Source organism: Lissotriton helveticus, chromosome 6, assembly GCF_964261635.1.
Source record: "Lissotriton helveticus chromosome 6, aLisHel1.1, whole genome shotgun sequence".
Taxonomy (NCBI): Eukaryota; Metazoa; Chordata; class Amphibia; order Caudata; family Salamandridae; genus Lissotriton; species Lissotriton helveticus.
The window spans coordinates 1,548,102,373-1,548,117,808 of record NC_136067.1 but is presented as its reverse complement, the minus strand read 5'-3'; the positions used below and the strand labels follow the sequence as shown (position 1 = coordinate 1,548,117,808).

Genomic DNA, 15,436 nt, shown 5'->3' with positions numbered 1-15,436 from the left:
AAAACCCTGATCCCAGAAAAGAAAGTGGACTGGTCGATAGTAACAGCCTGTCGCCAGAAACCCCAGGAGGATGTATCAGAATACTTCTCCCGGTTTGAAACAGTGTTCTCCGATTACAGCGGCCAGGACATGACCACTGCAACCGGACACCATCTGTTTGTCCAGAATTATGTTAAGGGCCTGTCATCGGAGATCTCCCAGAAACTACAGGCCAGCGAGAGTAGTTGGGCAGCCTCCAAACCTACAGCGATTCTCCAAATGGCCCAATATTATGAACATCAGAAAAATGAAAACGATAGGGCAACCGAGAAAAAGAAGAAGGACTTGAAAGAGAGGGTGATGATTGCCAAACTACAAGGGGTGACTATGGGACGAGACCAATACCGGGGAAACTACCAGACGAACGTCCCCAAGACCACATTTCCCCAAGACCGCACTCTGACTTCCTACAGTGGGCGCACAGACCTTAGAGAGAACCAGTGCGCTTTCTGCAAAGGGACTGGCCATTGGAAATCCCAGTGCCCAGTTCTTCTGGAAATGATCAGAAACAAAGACCCCAGGGACGTAGCAAACGGACCGAGACCTAAGGGACAACAGCGAGGGCCCCCAAATGACGCGACTAACGACATATCAGGCAGACCAAATACGTTCGATCGACCCAGGCAGAACCAATATCAACAATCTGACCATGAGGACACCCACGACTTCGCATAGGACAGCCAAGGGCAAGGGAGGGATCCAGTCGAGCTCTATGTTGACCAGCAGGGCCCTTACGTCACTGCTAAGGTCCTGGGTACCAAGTCACCATTTCTGGTAGACACTGGCGCAACACGTAGTGCGTTATCTAAACGACTGATTCCAAGGGCACCCTTGTCTGGCTCACTCATAACATCGACAGGTTTCGATGGAACGCCCTCCACCAACCCTTTGTCTGCCCCGATTCTCTTTGACGTAGAAAACAACACCACTGACACCACGTTTTTGCTCTCCTCCAATAGCCCTGACGCCATTATGGGACTTGACTTACTGAAACACTTCCGAGCGACTATCAGATGTTCTCAAGATGGAGTTCGAGTGTTTCTTTACGACAACCCCGTTCTGCTTAGACATTGCTCTCCCCAACACATGTTTTCCATCACCGACGCTGACGCATCCCTGCTTGACACTCTGCCTCCGTATCTGTGGGCAAAAGCGGATTCGGACGTAGGGCGTATGTTGATTGACCCAGTGCACATTACTGTCCGACCAGACGCAACACTCCCAAAACTTCCACAATATCGGATATCGCCCGAGGGCGAGAAGGCATTGGTAAAGATTATCCAGTCACTGATAGACGCAGGAGTGGTAGAGGAAGTGGTTAGCAACATTTGCAACAGCCCTATCTTGCCCATTATCAAGAAGCAGGGAGAGGGAGATGAGAAAGCATACCGCTTTATCATCGACCTCCGAGAGATCAACAAAGTGGTGGTACCCCAGTACCCTGTGGTCTCAGACATCACCACCATCCTGACCTTGATTCCATCCACTGCCACCACCTTTACCGTCATCGACCTCAAGAACGCATTCTTCTCCATCCCCATCCACCCAGACAGCCGATATCTCTTCGGCTTTACCCTAAAAGCCCGCTCATATAGGTTTTGCCGAGCGCCTCAAGGCTACACGGAAAGCCCTAGCATCTACAGCCAGGCCCTCAAAAGACAACTAGACCAAGTCCAGTTACCCGACGGAGTGGTGTTGGTACAATATGTCGATGACATCCTTTTGGCAGCCGACACCACCCCTCTAGCGGTTACCGCCACCATTCAACTCTTGCACTTCCTTGCGGAAAATGGCCACAAGGTCTCCAAGAAGAAGTTGCAATTCTGCCTACCCCAGGTCACTTACCTAGGCCACCTTTTGTCCAAAGACGGAAGAAAACTCACTCCTGATCGAATCCAAACCATTCTAGATACCCCTGTCCCTAAGACCCAGAAGCAGGTTCGCTCCCTATTAGGCCTCACCTCCTTCTGCCGACAATGGTTACCAAACTTCAGCCTCGTTGTAAAACCACTGTTTTCTCTGCTAAACAAAGACGTCCCTTTCCCACTCCCGTGGACCCCTGAGTGTCAAACTTCCTTCACGGAACTGCGAGATGCCCTTTGCTCAGCCCCTGTCCTAGGTACCCCTGATTACAAAAAGCCCTTCTCCCTTTACACTCACGAAAGGGAGGGGTGCGCTTTATCTGTCCTGACCCAGGCCATCGGCCCTAAGCAACGACCGTGCGCTTTCTTCTCTGCCACTCTCGACCCTGTCGCCAGAGCCTTGCCTGCCTGCCTTCGAGCTGTAGCTGCTGCTGCAATCTCTATCCGACAGAGTGAGGGGATTGTACTCTCGAATTCCCTCACGGTACTGGTACCCCATGCAGTCGACACCCTCCTGAACCAAACCAAGACGCAACACCTGACGAGTGCACGACTGACTGGATACGAACTGACCTTGCTTGCCCCCCATATCACCCTGAAAAGATGCACCACACTGAACCCGGCAACTCTGTTACCCTTGCCAGAGAACGATCCCAATGTGCACCCCGTGCATGACTGCGTGACTCTTACGGACAAACAGACCAGGAGTAGGGTCGATCTCAGAGACACGGCTTTCCCTGACCCCGACGGGGAGCTGTGGGTGGACGGTTCTTGCATCAAACTCTCCGATGGTACCACTTCCGCTGCCTATGCAGTCACCACGGCTCGAACCGTGGTAGAAACAGCCCGCATCACCCAGCGATCTGCCCAGGCAGCGGAACTGATTGCTTTGACACGAGCCTGCATCCTGGCAGCAGGAACCACAGCGAACATTTACACCGACAGCCAGTATGCCTTCGGGGTGGTTCACCATTTTGGGCTCCTTTGGAGGGAAAGGGGATTCTTGACCTCACACGGCACACCCATTTTGCACGGGGATCTAGTCTCCGCCTTAATCGAAGCTGTCCTCCTCCCCAACCAGCTTGCCGTCATCAAATGCCAGGCACACAAGAAGGTGACAGACATTATTGGACAGGGAAATGCACTAGCCGACATCACCGCCCGAACTACAGCTGAAAATAGGACGACAACACATATGTACGTGACCAGATCACAAGCGGAAAAATGGACTGACGCTGGAGACACTATCAGGGACATTCAAACGGCTAGCACACAACACGAGTTGACTGAATGGACACGGGTGGGATTGAAAGACGATGAAGGCTGCTGGCGGACAAAAGACACGAACAAATGGTTGCTACCTGATTCATACTTGATTCCCATATTGACCATGGCACACTCCCCTGCCCACATAGGATCAGCCCCCATGATCGAACTTGTCTCCAGGGTTTGGCACAATGATAAGATCCCAGATTCCGCCAAACGCCTGGTCCAACAATGCTTGATATGCCTGCAACACAACCCCGGGAAAGGAACTGTAGTACCCCGGGGGGGATTTGGGGTCCGAAACCACCCATTTGAAGTTCTGCAGATGGACTACATCCAGCTAGACAGATGCCAAGGCCTGAAATATGTACTTGTTGTGGTGTGCGCATTTAGCAAGTGGGTGGAAGCATATCCAACCCGTGACAACACCGCTATGGCCACTGCAAAGGTTCTGTTAAAGGAGTTTTTCCCCCGTTATGGCCTCTGTCGTGTTTTATGGAGTGATAATGGCCCCCACTTCATAGCCAAAGTTATCCAGCTCATCCTAAATGGGTTGGGTATTAAACAGAAATTCCACGCAGTCTTCCACCCCCAATCTGCTGGACTTGTCGAACGACACAATGCCACACTAAAGCTTAAACTGGCCAAAATAGTGGCTACCACGGGCCTGAAATGGCCAGACGCCCTCCCACTGGCATTGCTATCGATGCGCTCTACCCCCACCCGACATCACTTAACTCCTTATGAAGTTGTCTTCGGTCGACCCATGAGCGTCTGGTCTGCTCCGAAACCGACTTCCATTCATGACGTCCCGGACGTCCTAATGTCTGATTATCTGTATAAATTGACTAAAACTCTGTCTGTCATTCATCAGCAGGTGCAGCAGGCCATCCCCGATGCTTCTAGGGGTCCGGGTCACGCCATCCAGCCGGGGGACTTCGTGCTGATCCGAAATTTTCAGCGATCAAAGAGTTTGGAACCCCGGTGGACGGGCCCCTGGCAAGTGCTGATCACCACTCGGACCGCACTTCGAGTGGAGGGGAAGAAGCACTGGCTGCACGCCCATCACTGCAAAAAGGTCTCCCCAGCCCTGGCCACGACAGACACCGTCAACACCCAGGAAGAGCTCCTGAACCAGGACCGACCATCGTTGAATTGCTATCCCGACACAGAGACACTTGAACTTTCAAAACATCCTGACCCCACTGTACCATCTCGAGAAGGGTATTTCCTGCGTCGAAAGGAGGGAGCTTCGGCTAAGTAGGCCACGGACTAGGTTAAAGGATCTCAGAACGGTGACCCAAACTACCATGGGTTACCTGGAGAGAAGCTAAACTAAGTCTGTGGTCCTGCCCACTACCGAGCACCTTGAAAACGAAGATGATGGAAGCGCCAGATAAGAAGATGATGGAAGCGCCAAATAAGAAGCCGACGGAGACAGCAGGAAATACCCACTACAGAAATCCGAGAACAGACAGACTTCATCGCTCAAAGACAATTGCACTCTTCATCACAATCCTCTTCTGTTTTCTCCTCATGACCACGCTCTGGATTATGGAAGAACATGCACCTGCTCGCGAAACATTCCTAACCACTGCTCAGCCTACCACCATGAAGGAACATTATCTAATTTCGCTCTCTCCTCAACTAAGAGAGAGGCGAAAGGAATTTTGGAATAACTCTTTTGTGCAGCTGCTTCACCAACACAATCTTGCCACCAATGCCACCAACTGCTGGATCTGTGGGTTGCTACCCCATGCCACTGGACATTCAATACCATTCATCCCTTCACCCTTCTCTGTTCACGGCTCCTGCCTTGCTTGGCTGATCCTCCTGCAAGAAAGCTATAAGGACAATGCCACCTCCGGCGGAACCGTAACGCATTTCTCCCACGGGGTCCGGCGAAACAAAACGAAGATACACTTCTGCCCGCTGACCTCCAACGATTCAATCCAAATGGACATTCCGGCTGAAGAACGGATCGAAATGCAGGTGTTCAACAATCCAACCAGACCCACCTTCTCCTATCTGCGGAAACGAACGGCTGCCACTCTGACTGTGGCCTTGTCGGTTATCAACGTCACAGGCCACATGTGTGTAGAAGGACTTGGGACACAGCTGGTGGGTCGCAGCGCTTGCCGCTTTACCAGAACTTTGGATTCCACGGATCCACCTTCCTTTGTGTCATCCCCAAACATGTATTTCGTCTGCGGCACTAAGGCCTACACCTGGCTCCCCAAAGGCTGGGGGGGCACTTGTTTCATCTCCTTCATCCTTCCTCCGACTTATGTGGCCCCAGCGAATCACCATAGACAAAAATGAGCCAAAGACATTGAGCAAGCCGACTCAACAGGAGCACAGTTCCTCGATGCTATGAAAGGACTCGTCCCCCTCTGGGGCCCGATGGCAAACAGCCGTGCCATCCGACACCTGACTCAGGCAGTTGAGACAACCATGAACATCACAGCTGGTATCTTTGCTAACAACACTGCCGAGCTCCAAGCGGTCCGTCTGGTGGCTCTCCAGAACCGCCTCGTTCTAGATGTGGTTCTGGCGGACCGTGGAGGAGCATGCCGCATTATTGGGTCCAGCTGTTGTACATACATACCGGACAACTCACCCTCAGTGTACAAAGCCATTGAACATCTTCACAGACTCTCTTCGGAAGTCCACCAAGAACAAGGAGAATGGTCGCTTGGTGGTTGGTTCTGGGACTCCGTTAAGAACTGGGGCTGGAGACTGCTCACCATTATCCTGATTCCTGTAGTTGTAATATGTGGTCTATGCTTAGGAATTCAATGTCTGCCACCTCTGTGTTCTTTATGTGCAAGTTGTATTCTCCCCAAAACTGTGGACTTTGGAAGCGAACCCATGAGAGCATTATACGATACCGAGGTTAGGAATTTGATGAAAATTGACATTGAGTAAGCAAGTTGGCTAGATATGTTGAAAAGGGAGGACTGTTGAAAGTTAGGCTGAAACCGTCAACATTATCGGCGCCCTCTTGCTCTTCTCGAAACCTTTTGTGCGCGTAAACAGCCGCCATTTTGGACGCCATGGCTTCCCTGCTCTCGCCGAGAGCCAGCGCGCCTCTCTCCCCCTTCTAGCTTCGCTTGCATCCCCCGCATGCTGACAACCCCCCCTGCCTGCACCTGCCTTGAATCATAAACCCCTCTTCAGCGCTGCTCTGCCCCAGGCCCTCGTCCTGTTCCCAGCGCAACACCTCCCTTCTTCCCTTTCATGATCCCCGGCCCTTTGATGCAAAACCCTTTTTTCCATGTGCCCGTTTGTCTTCCTCGTTCCCAGGCCGACACCCAGCTCTACCGATACTGTTCCTTGCCCCTCCCCGTACAATAGAAAGCTTCCCCCATCAAGGGATCCCCGGGTTGATCAAAGCCCCCCCCCGCCCTACGAGATCCGATCGAACCCCACACACTCCGTGAATCGGCGGAATATCCAGCTGCGCGATGATCATCACCTGTTGTGAACGGGGCGGGGACTTCCTCTGTAACCTTGTGTGGGAACGGGCTTGAAAGGGGGGATTCTGAGGATGTCTTTCCGTACATCAAAGTATCGACGAGAATGTGTTACATGCAATAAAGAGATAAACTTGTGTATAAGAGGCCAGGCCTCAGGGATGCAGTTAGAGCACCTCAGAACGATACCTGCTGTCCGTTTTGCCGTGTTCTCCTCCGGAGAGAATAAAAACCTTGTTTCCTGCCTTCCAGTCTCCAGCGCTTGCCTCTTCAATAGTTTAACTTCTTTTTGGGTTCAAGAGGCGACACCGCCGGGCAATACTTAAGGATCTTATATTCTGGTTGGTAGTGTCACCCTTTTAACAGTAGGGAACGCCAGGGATGAACAGTGGGACAAAACTAACCTCCGGTGTCGGTACCAACGTCGGTCTGGTGTCCAAGTCAGAGGTGAGGCTGGGGTCAATGCCGGCTGAGGGCGCAACCGGCGTCGCCACTGGAATCGGCACCGGGCAAGGTCGACTGCCACCCATGGGGGCCCTACTGCGCCGAGGCGGAAGCTGCCGGCACCGAAGGCCTGGAGCCCCCAGCGAGACCGCAGAGTCGGGCTGCCCAAAGATGGAGTGGAGGGCTTCGTAAAATGCACAAAGCTGGGCAGGGGATGCTTCGGCTCCCGGAAAGGGAGGGAAGCGCACGGTAGTCCCAGCGGGCTCTGAGGACCGAGCTGGAGAGAGGCGACACTCCAGGTCCCGTGTCAGCCGATGGATGGGGAGAAAGCTAAGAGCGACAATGCTTCTTCGCCTTCTTCTTGTGCTTCGACTTACCCGATGAGTGCGAAGACTTTGATGAAAAAGCTTTCAGGACCGCTCCAGCAAAGAAATCGGGTTCAGTCAGAGCACAAGTTCGGGTTGTGGTCGCACTCCAGGCACCAAAGGCACACGAGAGGCAGATCAGTGACCAACATCAATTGTGACAGGAGTCACAGGGCTTGAAACCAGGCCGGCGACTGGACATCCCTTGTGCACCAGGAGTCGCAAGACTCAAAAAATATGTTGACAAAAGTAAAAAAAAGAGTTAGTCAAAAAGTGACTAGGAGCACGCTTTCTCCGGATCTGCGCTGGCTGGCGCAAAAAAGTAAGAACTAATGTCCGCGCGCAGGGGCAGCATCTAAATAGACACCGCAACATAATCTCGGCGACCACAATGCCGATGACGCCACCTACCGACGTTCAGGGATACTGCTAAAGTTTCTCTGGATCCAGTATGAAGCCAGGGGGTAGTTCTAAGGTAAGGAGTCTACAACTCCAGTCTCTTTCAGATATCAGGTTATTATAGGAATCGCACCGGTTTTAAATTTGGATGGACTATGAACTATATTATCCAAAATCCTTGATCAACACAAGAAATATTAAGACTGCTTGAGTGCTTATTCCTAAAATTTTGCTTTCAATTTTCATGTTGGGTCTTTTCAGTGACTGAATTTAACGGCGGTTAAGCACTGATAAAAATTAATGCCAAATTTATAGTTGGTCAGTGTGATTAAACCATAGCTGCTGTTTTTGTATTGCTTGGTGTTGCTTGCCAAATTATACCAAACCGGTCCTAGGATGCTTGATTCCGGTCCATGGAAGACATGGCTTGGCAGTGCGGGCTGGACTGTTCCCATGAGGCATAGGGTCAAGACTGATTTGCATATGGCCATGTCTGAACTGGGGTGGCGTGGTGAGCAAAATAACGATGGATTAAACCCATATCTGTGACTGGGGGTGAATGTTTTGCCATTGTGCAACATTCCATCCATCACCTTGTATGTTTTGCTGTTCGCCCTATGTGGGAAGGGTATGCCCAGACGTGGGTCCCGTGCTCACTACGCCACTGGAGTCAAGCAATCCTAGCTGATGACGGCTGATAGCCAGAAACCGGTCCTAGGATGCTTGATTCCGGTCCAGGGAAGACATGGCTTGGCAGTTCGGGTTGGATTGTTCCCATGAGGCACAGGGTCAGACTGATTTGCATATGGCTGAACTGGGGTGGTGTTGTGTGCAAAATAACGCTGGATTAAACCCAGATCTGTGACTGGGGTGAATGTTTTGCCAATGTGCAACATTCCGTTCATCACCTTGTGTGTTTTGCTGCTTGCCAAATTATGACAATGGTCTAACTGATCATGAAGAAGAAAGTTCACAGTCCTGTGTCTAGTCTAGAAATAAATTAACAGAAAGGTTTCAAGACACTTTTCAGTTCGCCTCCACTCTGATATCTGAGCTCCTGTACTGGGTTAAAATGGTTATTTCGAAATGGCATAATGGAGCAAATATTGAATGTTGCAGGGAGCTAACATGCAGAATGCACTGCCCCAAGAGCTAAGCCAAGCGCCCAATGTGGTTATCTTTCAACAAAGATTTAAATGGCACCATTTCAGTGATAAAACCTTTCATGATTGTGGGGCTTGGCAGTGGTTAACCGTGACTCTCAGATTCTTCGCCTAGGAGATGGTGGGCGACCTTTCTAGAAAACAATTTAGCGGATTAATATTTTATTGAGTCTAATGTTGCTTGTTTCTTTTGCTTGCATGATATCTTGTACATTCGTCCTGAAGATCTTCTTTCTGGCATGTATTGTGAGCACTATAAATAATAAACAAAAGACCATAACAAGGCTAGATCCAGAATATGTAAATCCACAAACCAATTCCTCTTAATTACAAAGCAAAAGGCTACCGGTTTAATGCTTTACTGTGGCCATGAAACCCTGCAGTGCACCCATTTGTTTTTTAAGCAAGATGTTGAACTTCTTGCAGGATTTCTTTTCATTTAACTCTCCAGCTTCTTTCTGGAACTTAAAAAAATCTTTCCTCCAACCATACATACATAGCTGGACTTTCAATACCTTAGTGTTACTTCTAATTGTTTTATGTTTTTACAAAACAGTTCACAGATTGCAGGCTCTCCTTATTTATTCATTCCTTGTTTCCCTGTGTTTTTGCTTGATCGGTCTCTTCCACAATAAAAACATAGTATCACATGCTAATTCCAGCTGTTCAGCGCGCTTGCTGCTTCAGGTTATTGAGTTTGAAGCTAGCTAATGAAGTGAGCACCGGTTTCTATATGCTAGAATCAATCTCAAACAGTCAATGCATTTCAAAACTGCCTGTAGTGATAGGAAATTATTTGGGTATGACTAAAATGACATCAGGGTCAATGAAGGATGCAGGCAATCCAAAAATACACCAAAGCTTCTGCTGAGACCTCCCTACTGCTGTTGCAAGATTTGAGAATTATACATAGGTAGACAGACAGACAGATAAAGGTAGATGTGTGTTTTTTGACTAAGTTGCACGATTGCTCCACTATTTTTTCCATGTAATGATTTTTTTTTTTTTAAACAGACCCTGCTGTGATGCAGCAAATGGAAAGAAGTGCTGTCTGAGCTGTACACTATGTGGCTTAAGATGTTATAGAGCCGAAATAACACTTAAAAATTGCATGCGAAATGAATGAAAACAAATTCCACTCAAGTTCATGAGCTTCACAACACTGCAGAATTCCCCTCACATATAAATATACCTGTCAAAAGCGTTGCATCGGCTGGACTGAGCTGAAGCCAGTGACGAGAGTCTGGATCAATCGCAACATCTTCTGGTGAGTTGAAGTCATGGTCCTCCTCGTCGCAGGTCTGCCATGGGATTGAGGAACTCTCCGGCTCCTGACTGAACCCATTAGATGTCTCATTGGCACTCTCACCTGCAGCACAGAACAGTCACGAGTGAGCCTTTCGAACAGCTCTACGTCCACTCGCTACAACACTCCATGCCGAAGCACCCTACTGCACCTCAAAACCTCTTTCAATTCACCTATCTGTTCCCATTTAGGTCACCCTACAACCATCACCCTTTTAACAGTGCACCCAAAGGCTTCCAAGAACCTTGCTAAAAATCGAAGCGCTGTCTGACCTAGTCAGTGAAATGAATCACTATAAATTTGCTAAGTCCTGGGCAATCCAGAGATCCCTTCACCCTCTAAGTGGTTAGAATAACAATATAACACAAAAGCATTCTACATTAAGACAGTGTGGATAAATGAAGCAGCAGGCATTCAGTAATATCACTTTGTCCTCAGCCTTATACCACTTCCCCAACAGCACTTGGCTGCAGTAACTCATACCTTAGATCCGTAGCATATCAGGACAGGTATATACAGAATCCGGCAATACTTCATATGAAGCCAGACAATAAAACAACATAATAGCGTAGGATTAAAGATTACCGGGGAGGGAATAGGAGGTGGCATGACACACATTAACTATAGCTTATTACAGATACTCTAACTTTAACAACAGAAAATACTAACACCACCCGCTCAACACTTTGAATGGTTCCAAGGTATGGTGTGTAAGTGTTTAATACCAGCTATTATCGATCACGCAGCATTTCGGTTTGTTGTGGGAGGAAGTTCACTAAGTAAGGCGCTTGGATTTTGCTGAAGGGAATATAACCTGTGCAGTTAGGATGTGTTTCAAACTGCTGCTGATCACACGATTAGACATACCACAGTGTACGGCAAGGGGGCTAGTAGGTCTTCAACACTGACCTAGTCCAAAAAGAGGTGTCTACATTTCAGAAAGCATGATAATAAAACAAATGACACCCTTCCAACAGAGACCACCCTTCATTGGTTAATGAAACTTACTCTTTCCTCTTTTCCTCTCCTGTCGTAGGTGCACTTCCGAATGCCAGTCTAATTCACCAGGACTACTACTTCGTCGTAGTAAAATCTAGAAACATACAAATATGAATTTCATGAAGAAAATACACCAAAATGTCTAGCAAACAGAGCACTGATGACGCAGGCGGCATAGGAATTCAAAGAGGCAAGGCAGGGAGTGTTATTGACTAGGGGTCAATGGGAGCGGAGGAGTTAGGACTACATGGGGAGTTACCAGAACTGAGCCTCAAGACAGGCACCTCAGAGGTTCTGAGCAGAGGGGATCCACAATGGGTTAAGTGCCTACACAGCAAAGCCCCAAACAATGGCAAATACCATGAAACTTCTGCTTTGGGAGTTTAAAACTGCTGTTTGAAAGGGAACAGTATTTAAGTTATGTTCACACAAACTAATACATTAGCCTCTAGATGCTTGATCGTTTTTCATTTTTTTAAACTCAAAATAATGCTTTAAAAAATCCACGAACAAGAAAGCTGAGCAGTGGTGCTGTTAACATTTGTCATCTAACAACGGCAGTAATGCAAGTGATGACTTGGTCTCTTGGAAACATTTTAATAAATCCATTAATGAACAAGTGTTGCTGGAATACTGCATAATATCGACACGTTTCACCAAAAGGCACAATAGATTTAGGCAGCAAGACATTACATTTCTTTGCTCCACAGTTGTTTTCGAATTTGCTCCTGATCCCAAAATGTGGCCTAAACCCAAAATGTGGCTTATTAATTGTAACTTAAATGTTACCTACAGTGCCGTAGGGCAGCAAGCAGGAAAAGAAGGTCCTCAAACTGTTCGAACATAACCAGCAAAAGAGCATCAAACCTTAACCTACACACAAAAGTGAGTAAAGCAAGCAAGCATACGAAAACAAATGAATCTCTCCTAATACACAAACAGTGAATACTCACCTAAAAACGTCTGGTGAAGCAGAATCAAGAGCATTTTCATGCAGTCGTTCAACAATACACTGCTTGCTCCATCACGCACAAATAGTAGAGTAAACATACATTAGACCTTCAGGTAGTTTGCACCACTCCTAGAGGAGGACTTTAACCATAGAGTTCTGCATCTGCATTCTGTGCAATTGAGAAGCACCACAGTGGACCCCGGCTGCAGTCTCGATCCTCATGAATTCTGCCAGTTACCATAATGCAATCTGCACCTTTTTAAAAAAAATCTCTACCTTGGTAAAGTAAAAAGCGCTTGCCACAAGCCCAAACTAGGGGCCCACCCTCAACTACACGAAAGGAGCTAGTCTGGTTGATAACCAAGTTTATAAATCACAATGCACCACACCCGTGCGCTGACCTCAGTTCTTTGTCTTATTTTGCCGGGGCCATAGAGGCAGGGAATACGTCAGCTTAATTCAACAATGAACATGGAGTGCAACAATTCTAACTTGGAACCTGATTCAGATGGCTAAAACATCCTTCAGAAAAGAGAAGTGCCCAGGACTGGTGAGGAACCTGCAGGCAGACAGATTATCTACCAGAATGATTATTACCAAAGGTAATTAACTAATTGATCTGCTGGAGAATTCTAACTGCAGTTTCCGCACCTTCTCAATGGATATTCAAAGCAATAAGCCCTACCATGTGGTGGGTGTGAAGGAAAGGTAACAGCAGAAAATCCTGGAGCATGGAATGAGTGAAAAGGACCTTCCTTAACACTTCAAAATCCAAGCAATAGTGTTTGGCGAACATATGAAAAAAAGCTTATTTACCCTGCGAGTACACCCATGCCAATACCAAAGAAGATGCTTTCCCTCTTGTAGAGTGAGTTTTTATTCTTCCTGGTGGTTCTTTTTGGCAAAGTAATGAAAGCTTAACACGAAAAACAATTCCGCGAAAAAGAGTACTCTTCTAGACCACCTAGCACTTCTTTTTGCCGTCATACCCGACAAAAAGTTGGTAGTCAGATTTGAAGTCCTTGATTCTGTAAATATAGTGACTGACTTTCCCATGAGGGTCTAGGCTGTGCAGCCTCTCCTTCCGCTTAGTGGGGTGGGATAGAGGAAAAAAGTGTGAACTGTAAAGGAGTGACCCATACGGAACAGGGAAATCACTTCTGAATGGAAAGGTGCTTTTGCTCTCAGGACAGCTTTTAAGGTAAGAAACAAGGGTAGGGGGGCCAGACACAGCTCTTGCATTTGACTGATGTACAGAGCTAATGGCTAAAGCGATGGCCACCAAAAATCTCAAAAGTCCCAACTGACGTCTATACAGAGGTTCAAACGGAGCCCACTTCAAGAATGCTAGAAACAGATTAAGCTCCCACAGAGACATATCAACAAGCATTTACAATGCAATGGTCTCGGCACTATTAAAGGTAGAGCTATTGGCATTGCTCATGACATTTTTTTTACAATCATAAATAAATGGCATTGTCATTTATATTAAACAATGCTGAAAATGTCCAGAGCAGGTATGACAGCTAACCGTAAATCTAGTCTTGTCTTTCACCAGAACGAGGCATTCAAAAGAGGTTTTGAGAACGCATTTTATAACACGGAAGGGAAAGGTTATGGAGGGTCAAGTGCGAGTCGCACAGTGTAAAGAGAGCAGAGCTTTATGAAATGTTTGGGTGAATATTGGGAGATAAAAGGCGATTAGGGGTTAGTAGGTCAGAGGCTTTATTAGTCCCTAGATATGCAGAGAGATGAAGAGTTGTAAAAACTGTGGGTTTTACATAGGCGGTTTGGTTGAACGTTCGTTATATTTATAACATGTGATATTGTAATCACCAGTAGAGACATCGGGTACAATGCAAGGAAAGGGTTCCAAGTACGTATGGTTTGCTAAGCAGAAAGGGAATATACATGTATTGCATACATCACGTTCTCCCTGAAATAATTAAAAGCTTATATTAGAGATAATTATGTGTACATGGATAAAAATGTTTTGCTAAAATGCACATTGTACTTTTTGTATGTAAATACACTAGACAGCTATGCAAGAAAGTAATGGTTCTATTGTTACTTTACATTGTCCCCTGACGAAGGGCGTATTCCGCCCGAAATGCATTGGGTAATTAATAAACACCGCTTGGAACGAACCATGGCATCAGTCGTGTTTTTACCAGAGGCTTGGATGGGCACAGTTTAAACATGAGAAACTTGAAAAAAGCTGTATGAATCCCGCATGTAGAGCTCAAAACTCGTCAAAAAAAAGGATTATATAAAGAAAAGTTGTGGAGTAAATTGATAAAAATGACTAATTGATGGTTAAACAGAAGAATGAATTCGCCAAGGAGGCAGTTCAAAGCTGTGCAATTGGTTTGGGGCGTATCTCGCCTCATCTCGTAACATTGTCATTTATATTGCCAATAGCTTAATAGTTAAATAAATGGCATTGTCATTTATAATGCCAATAGCTTAATCGCTCGCAAATACATGACCTATTGCATTTACACCCACACAGAGCCACAAACACAAAGCCACCCACACACACATACAGAGCCACCCACACAGAGACACCCACACAGAGTCATTCACATAGCCACCTACACAGAGCCACCCTCACACAGACAGAGCCACAGAGCCACCCACACATAGAGCCACCTACAAAAAAAGCTATCCACACAGAGCCCCACACACACACACACACACACACACACACACACACACACACACACACAGACACACAGAGACACACAGCCACATACACACAGAGCCACATACACACAGAGCCACACACACAAGGCCACACACACGGATGCACACTGAGCCCACTACCAACTATTTGCGCTCAAGGCCTCTAAACCTGTGAGAAGAATGAATAAGATATGATGGGAAAAATAGACTTCGTAACCCAGGAGCACTGCTAAAAAGAGCACCTACAAGCTAATTAGCGAAATATAAGCAAAATGAACATATCAAGCAGTAAAAAAAGTACAATTAAGTGGCAGCTAAATAGAGAATTTGGGAGAGGCCCAACTCGACCTGCGCAACAGCAAAGAATGAGGTCATGATGGCTAGGCCAATGATGGATATGAACTTTTGTTGTTGCTGAATGGCTTTTTAAGTCACACAACTGAGGAGCTCTCATGTGTTTTGGATACTGTAGTTTAAATT

At 47.2% G+C, this 15,436-nt stretch overlaps 1 protein-coding gene across 5 annotated transcripts in view; it reads right to left on the bottom strand.

The window, feature by feature from the left end:
• Positions 1-15,436, bottom strand: part of RALGAPA2 (Ral GTPase activating protein catalytic subunit alpha 2) — a 1,907,250-nt gene that overhangs the window by 1,084,353 nt on the left and 807,461 nt on the right. For all 5 annotated transcript variants that reach the window (XM_078649331.1, XM_078649327.1, XM_078649328.1 and 2 more), the window contains 2 exons: positions 11,329-11,413; positions 10,207-10,383 (listed from right to left, as the gene is read on the bottom strand). In XM_078649331.1, coding sequence (XP_078505457.1) covers positions 10,207-10,383; positions 11,329-11,413 — 262 coding nt within the window. The remainder of the gene's footprint in view (positions 1-10,206; positions 10,384-11,328; positions 11,414-15,436) is intronic.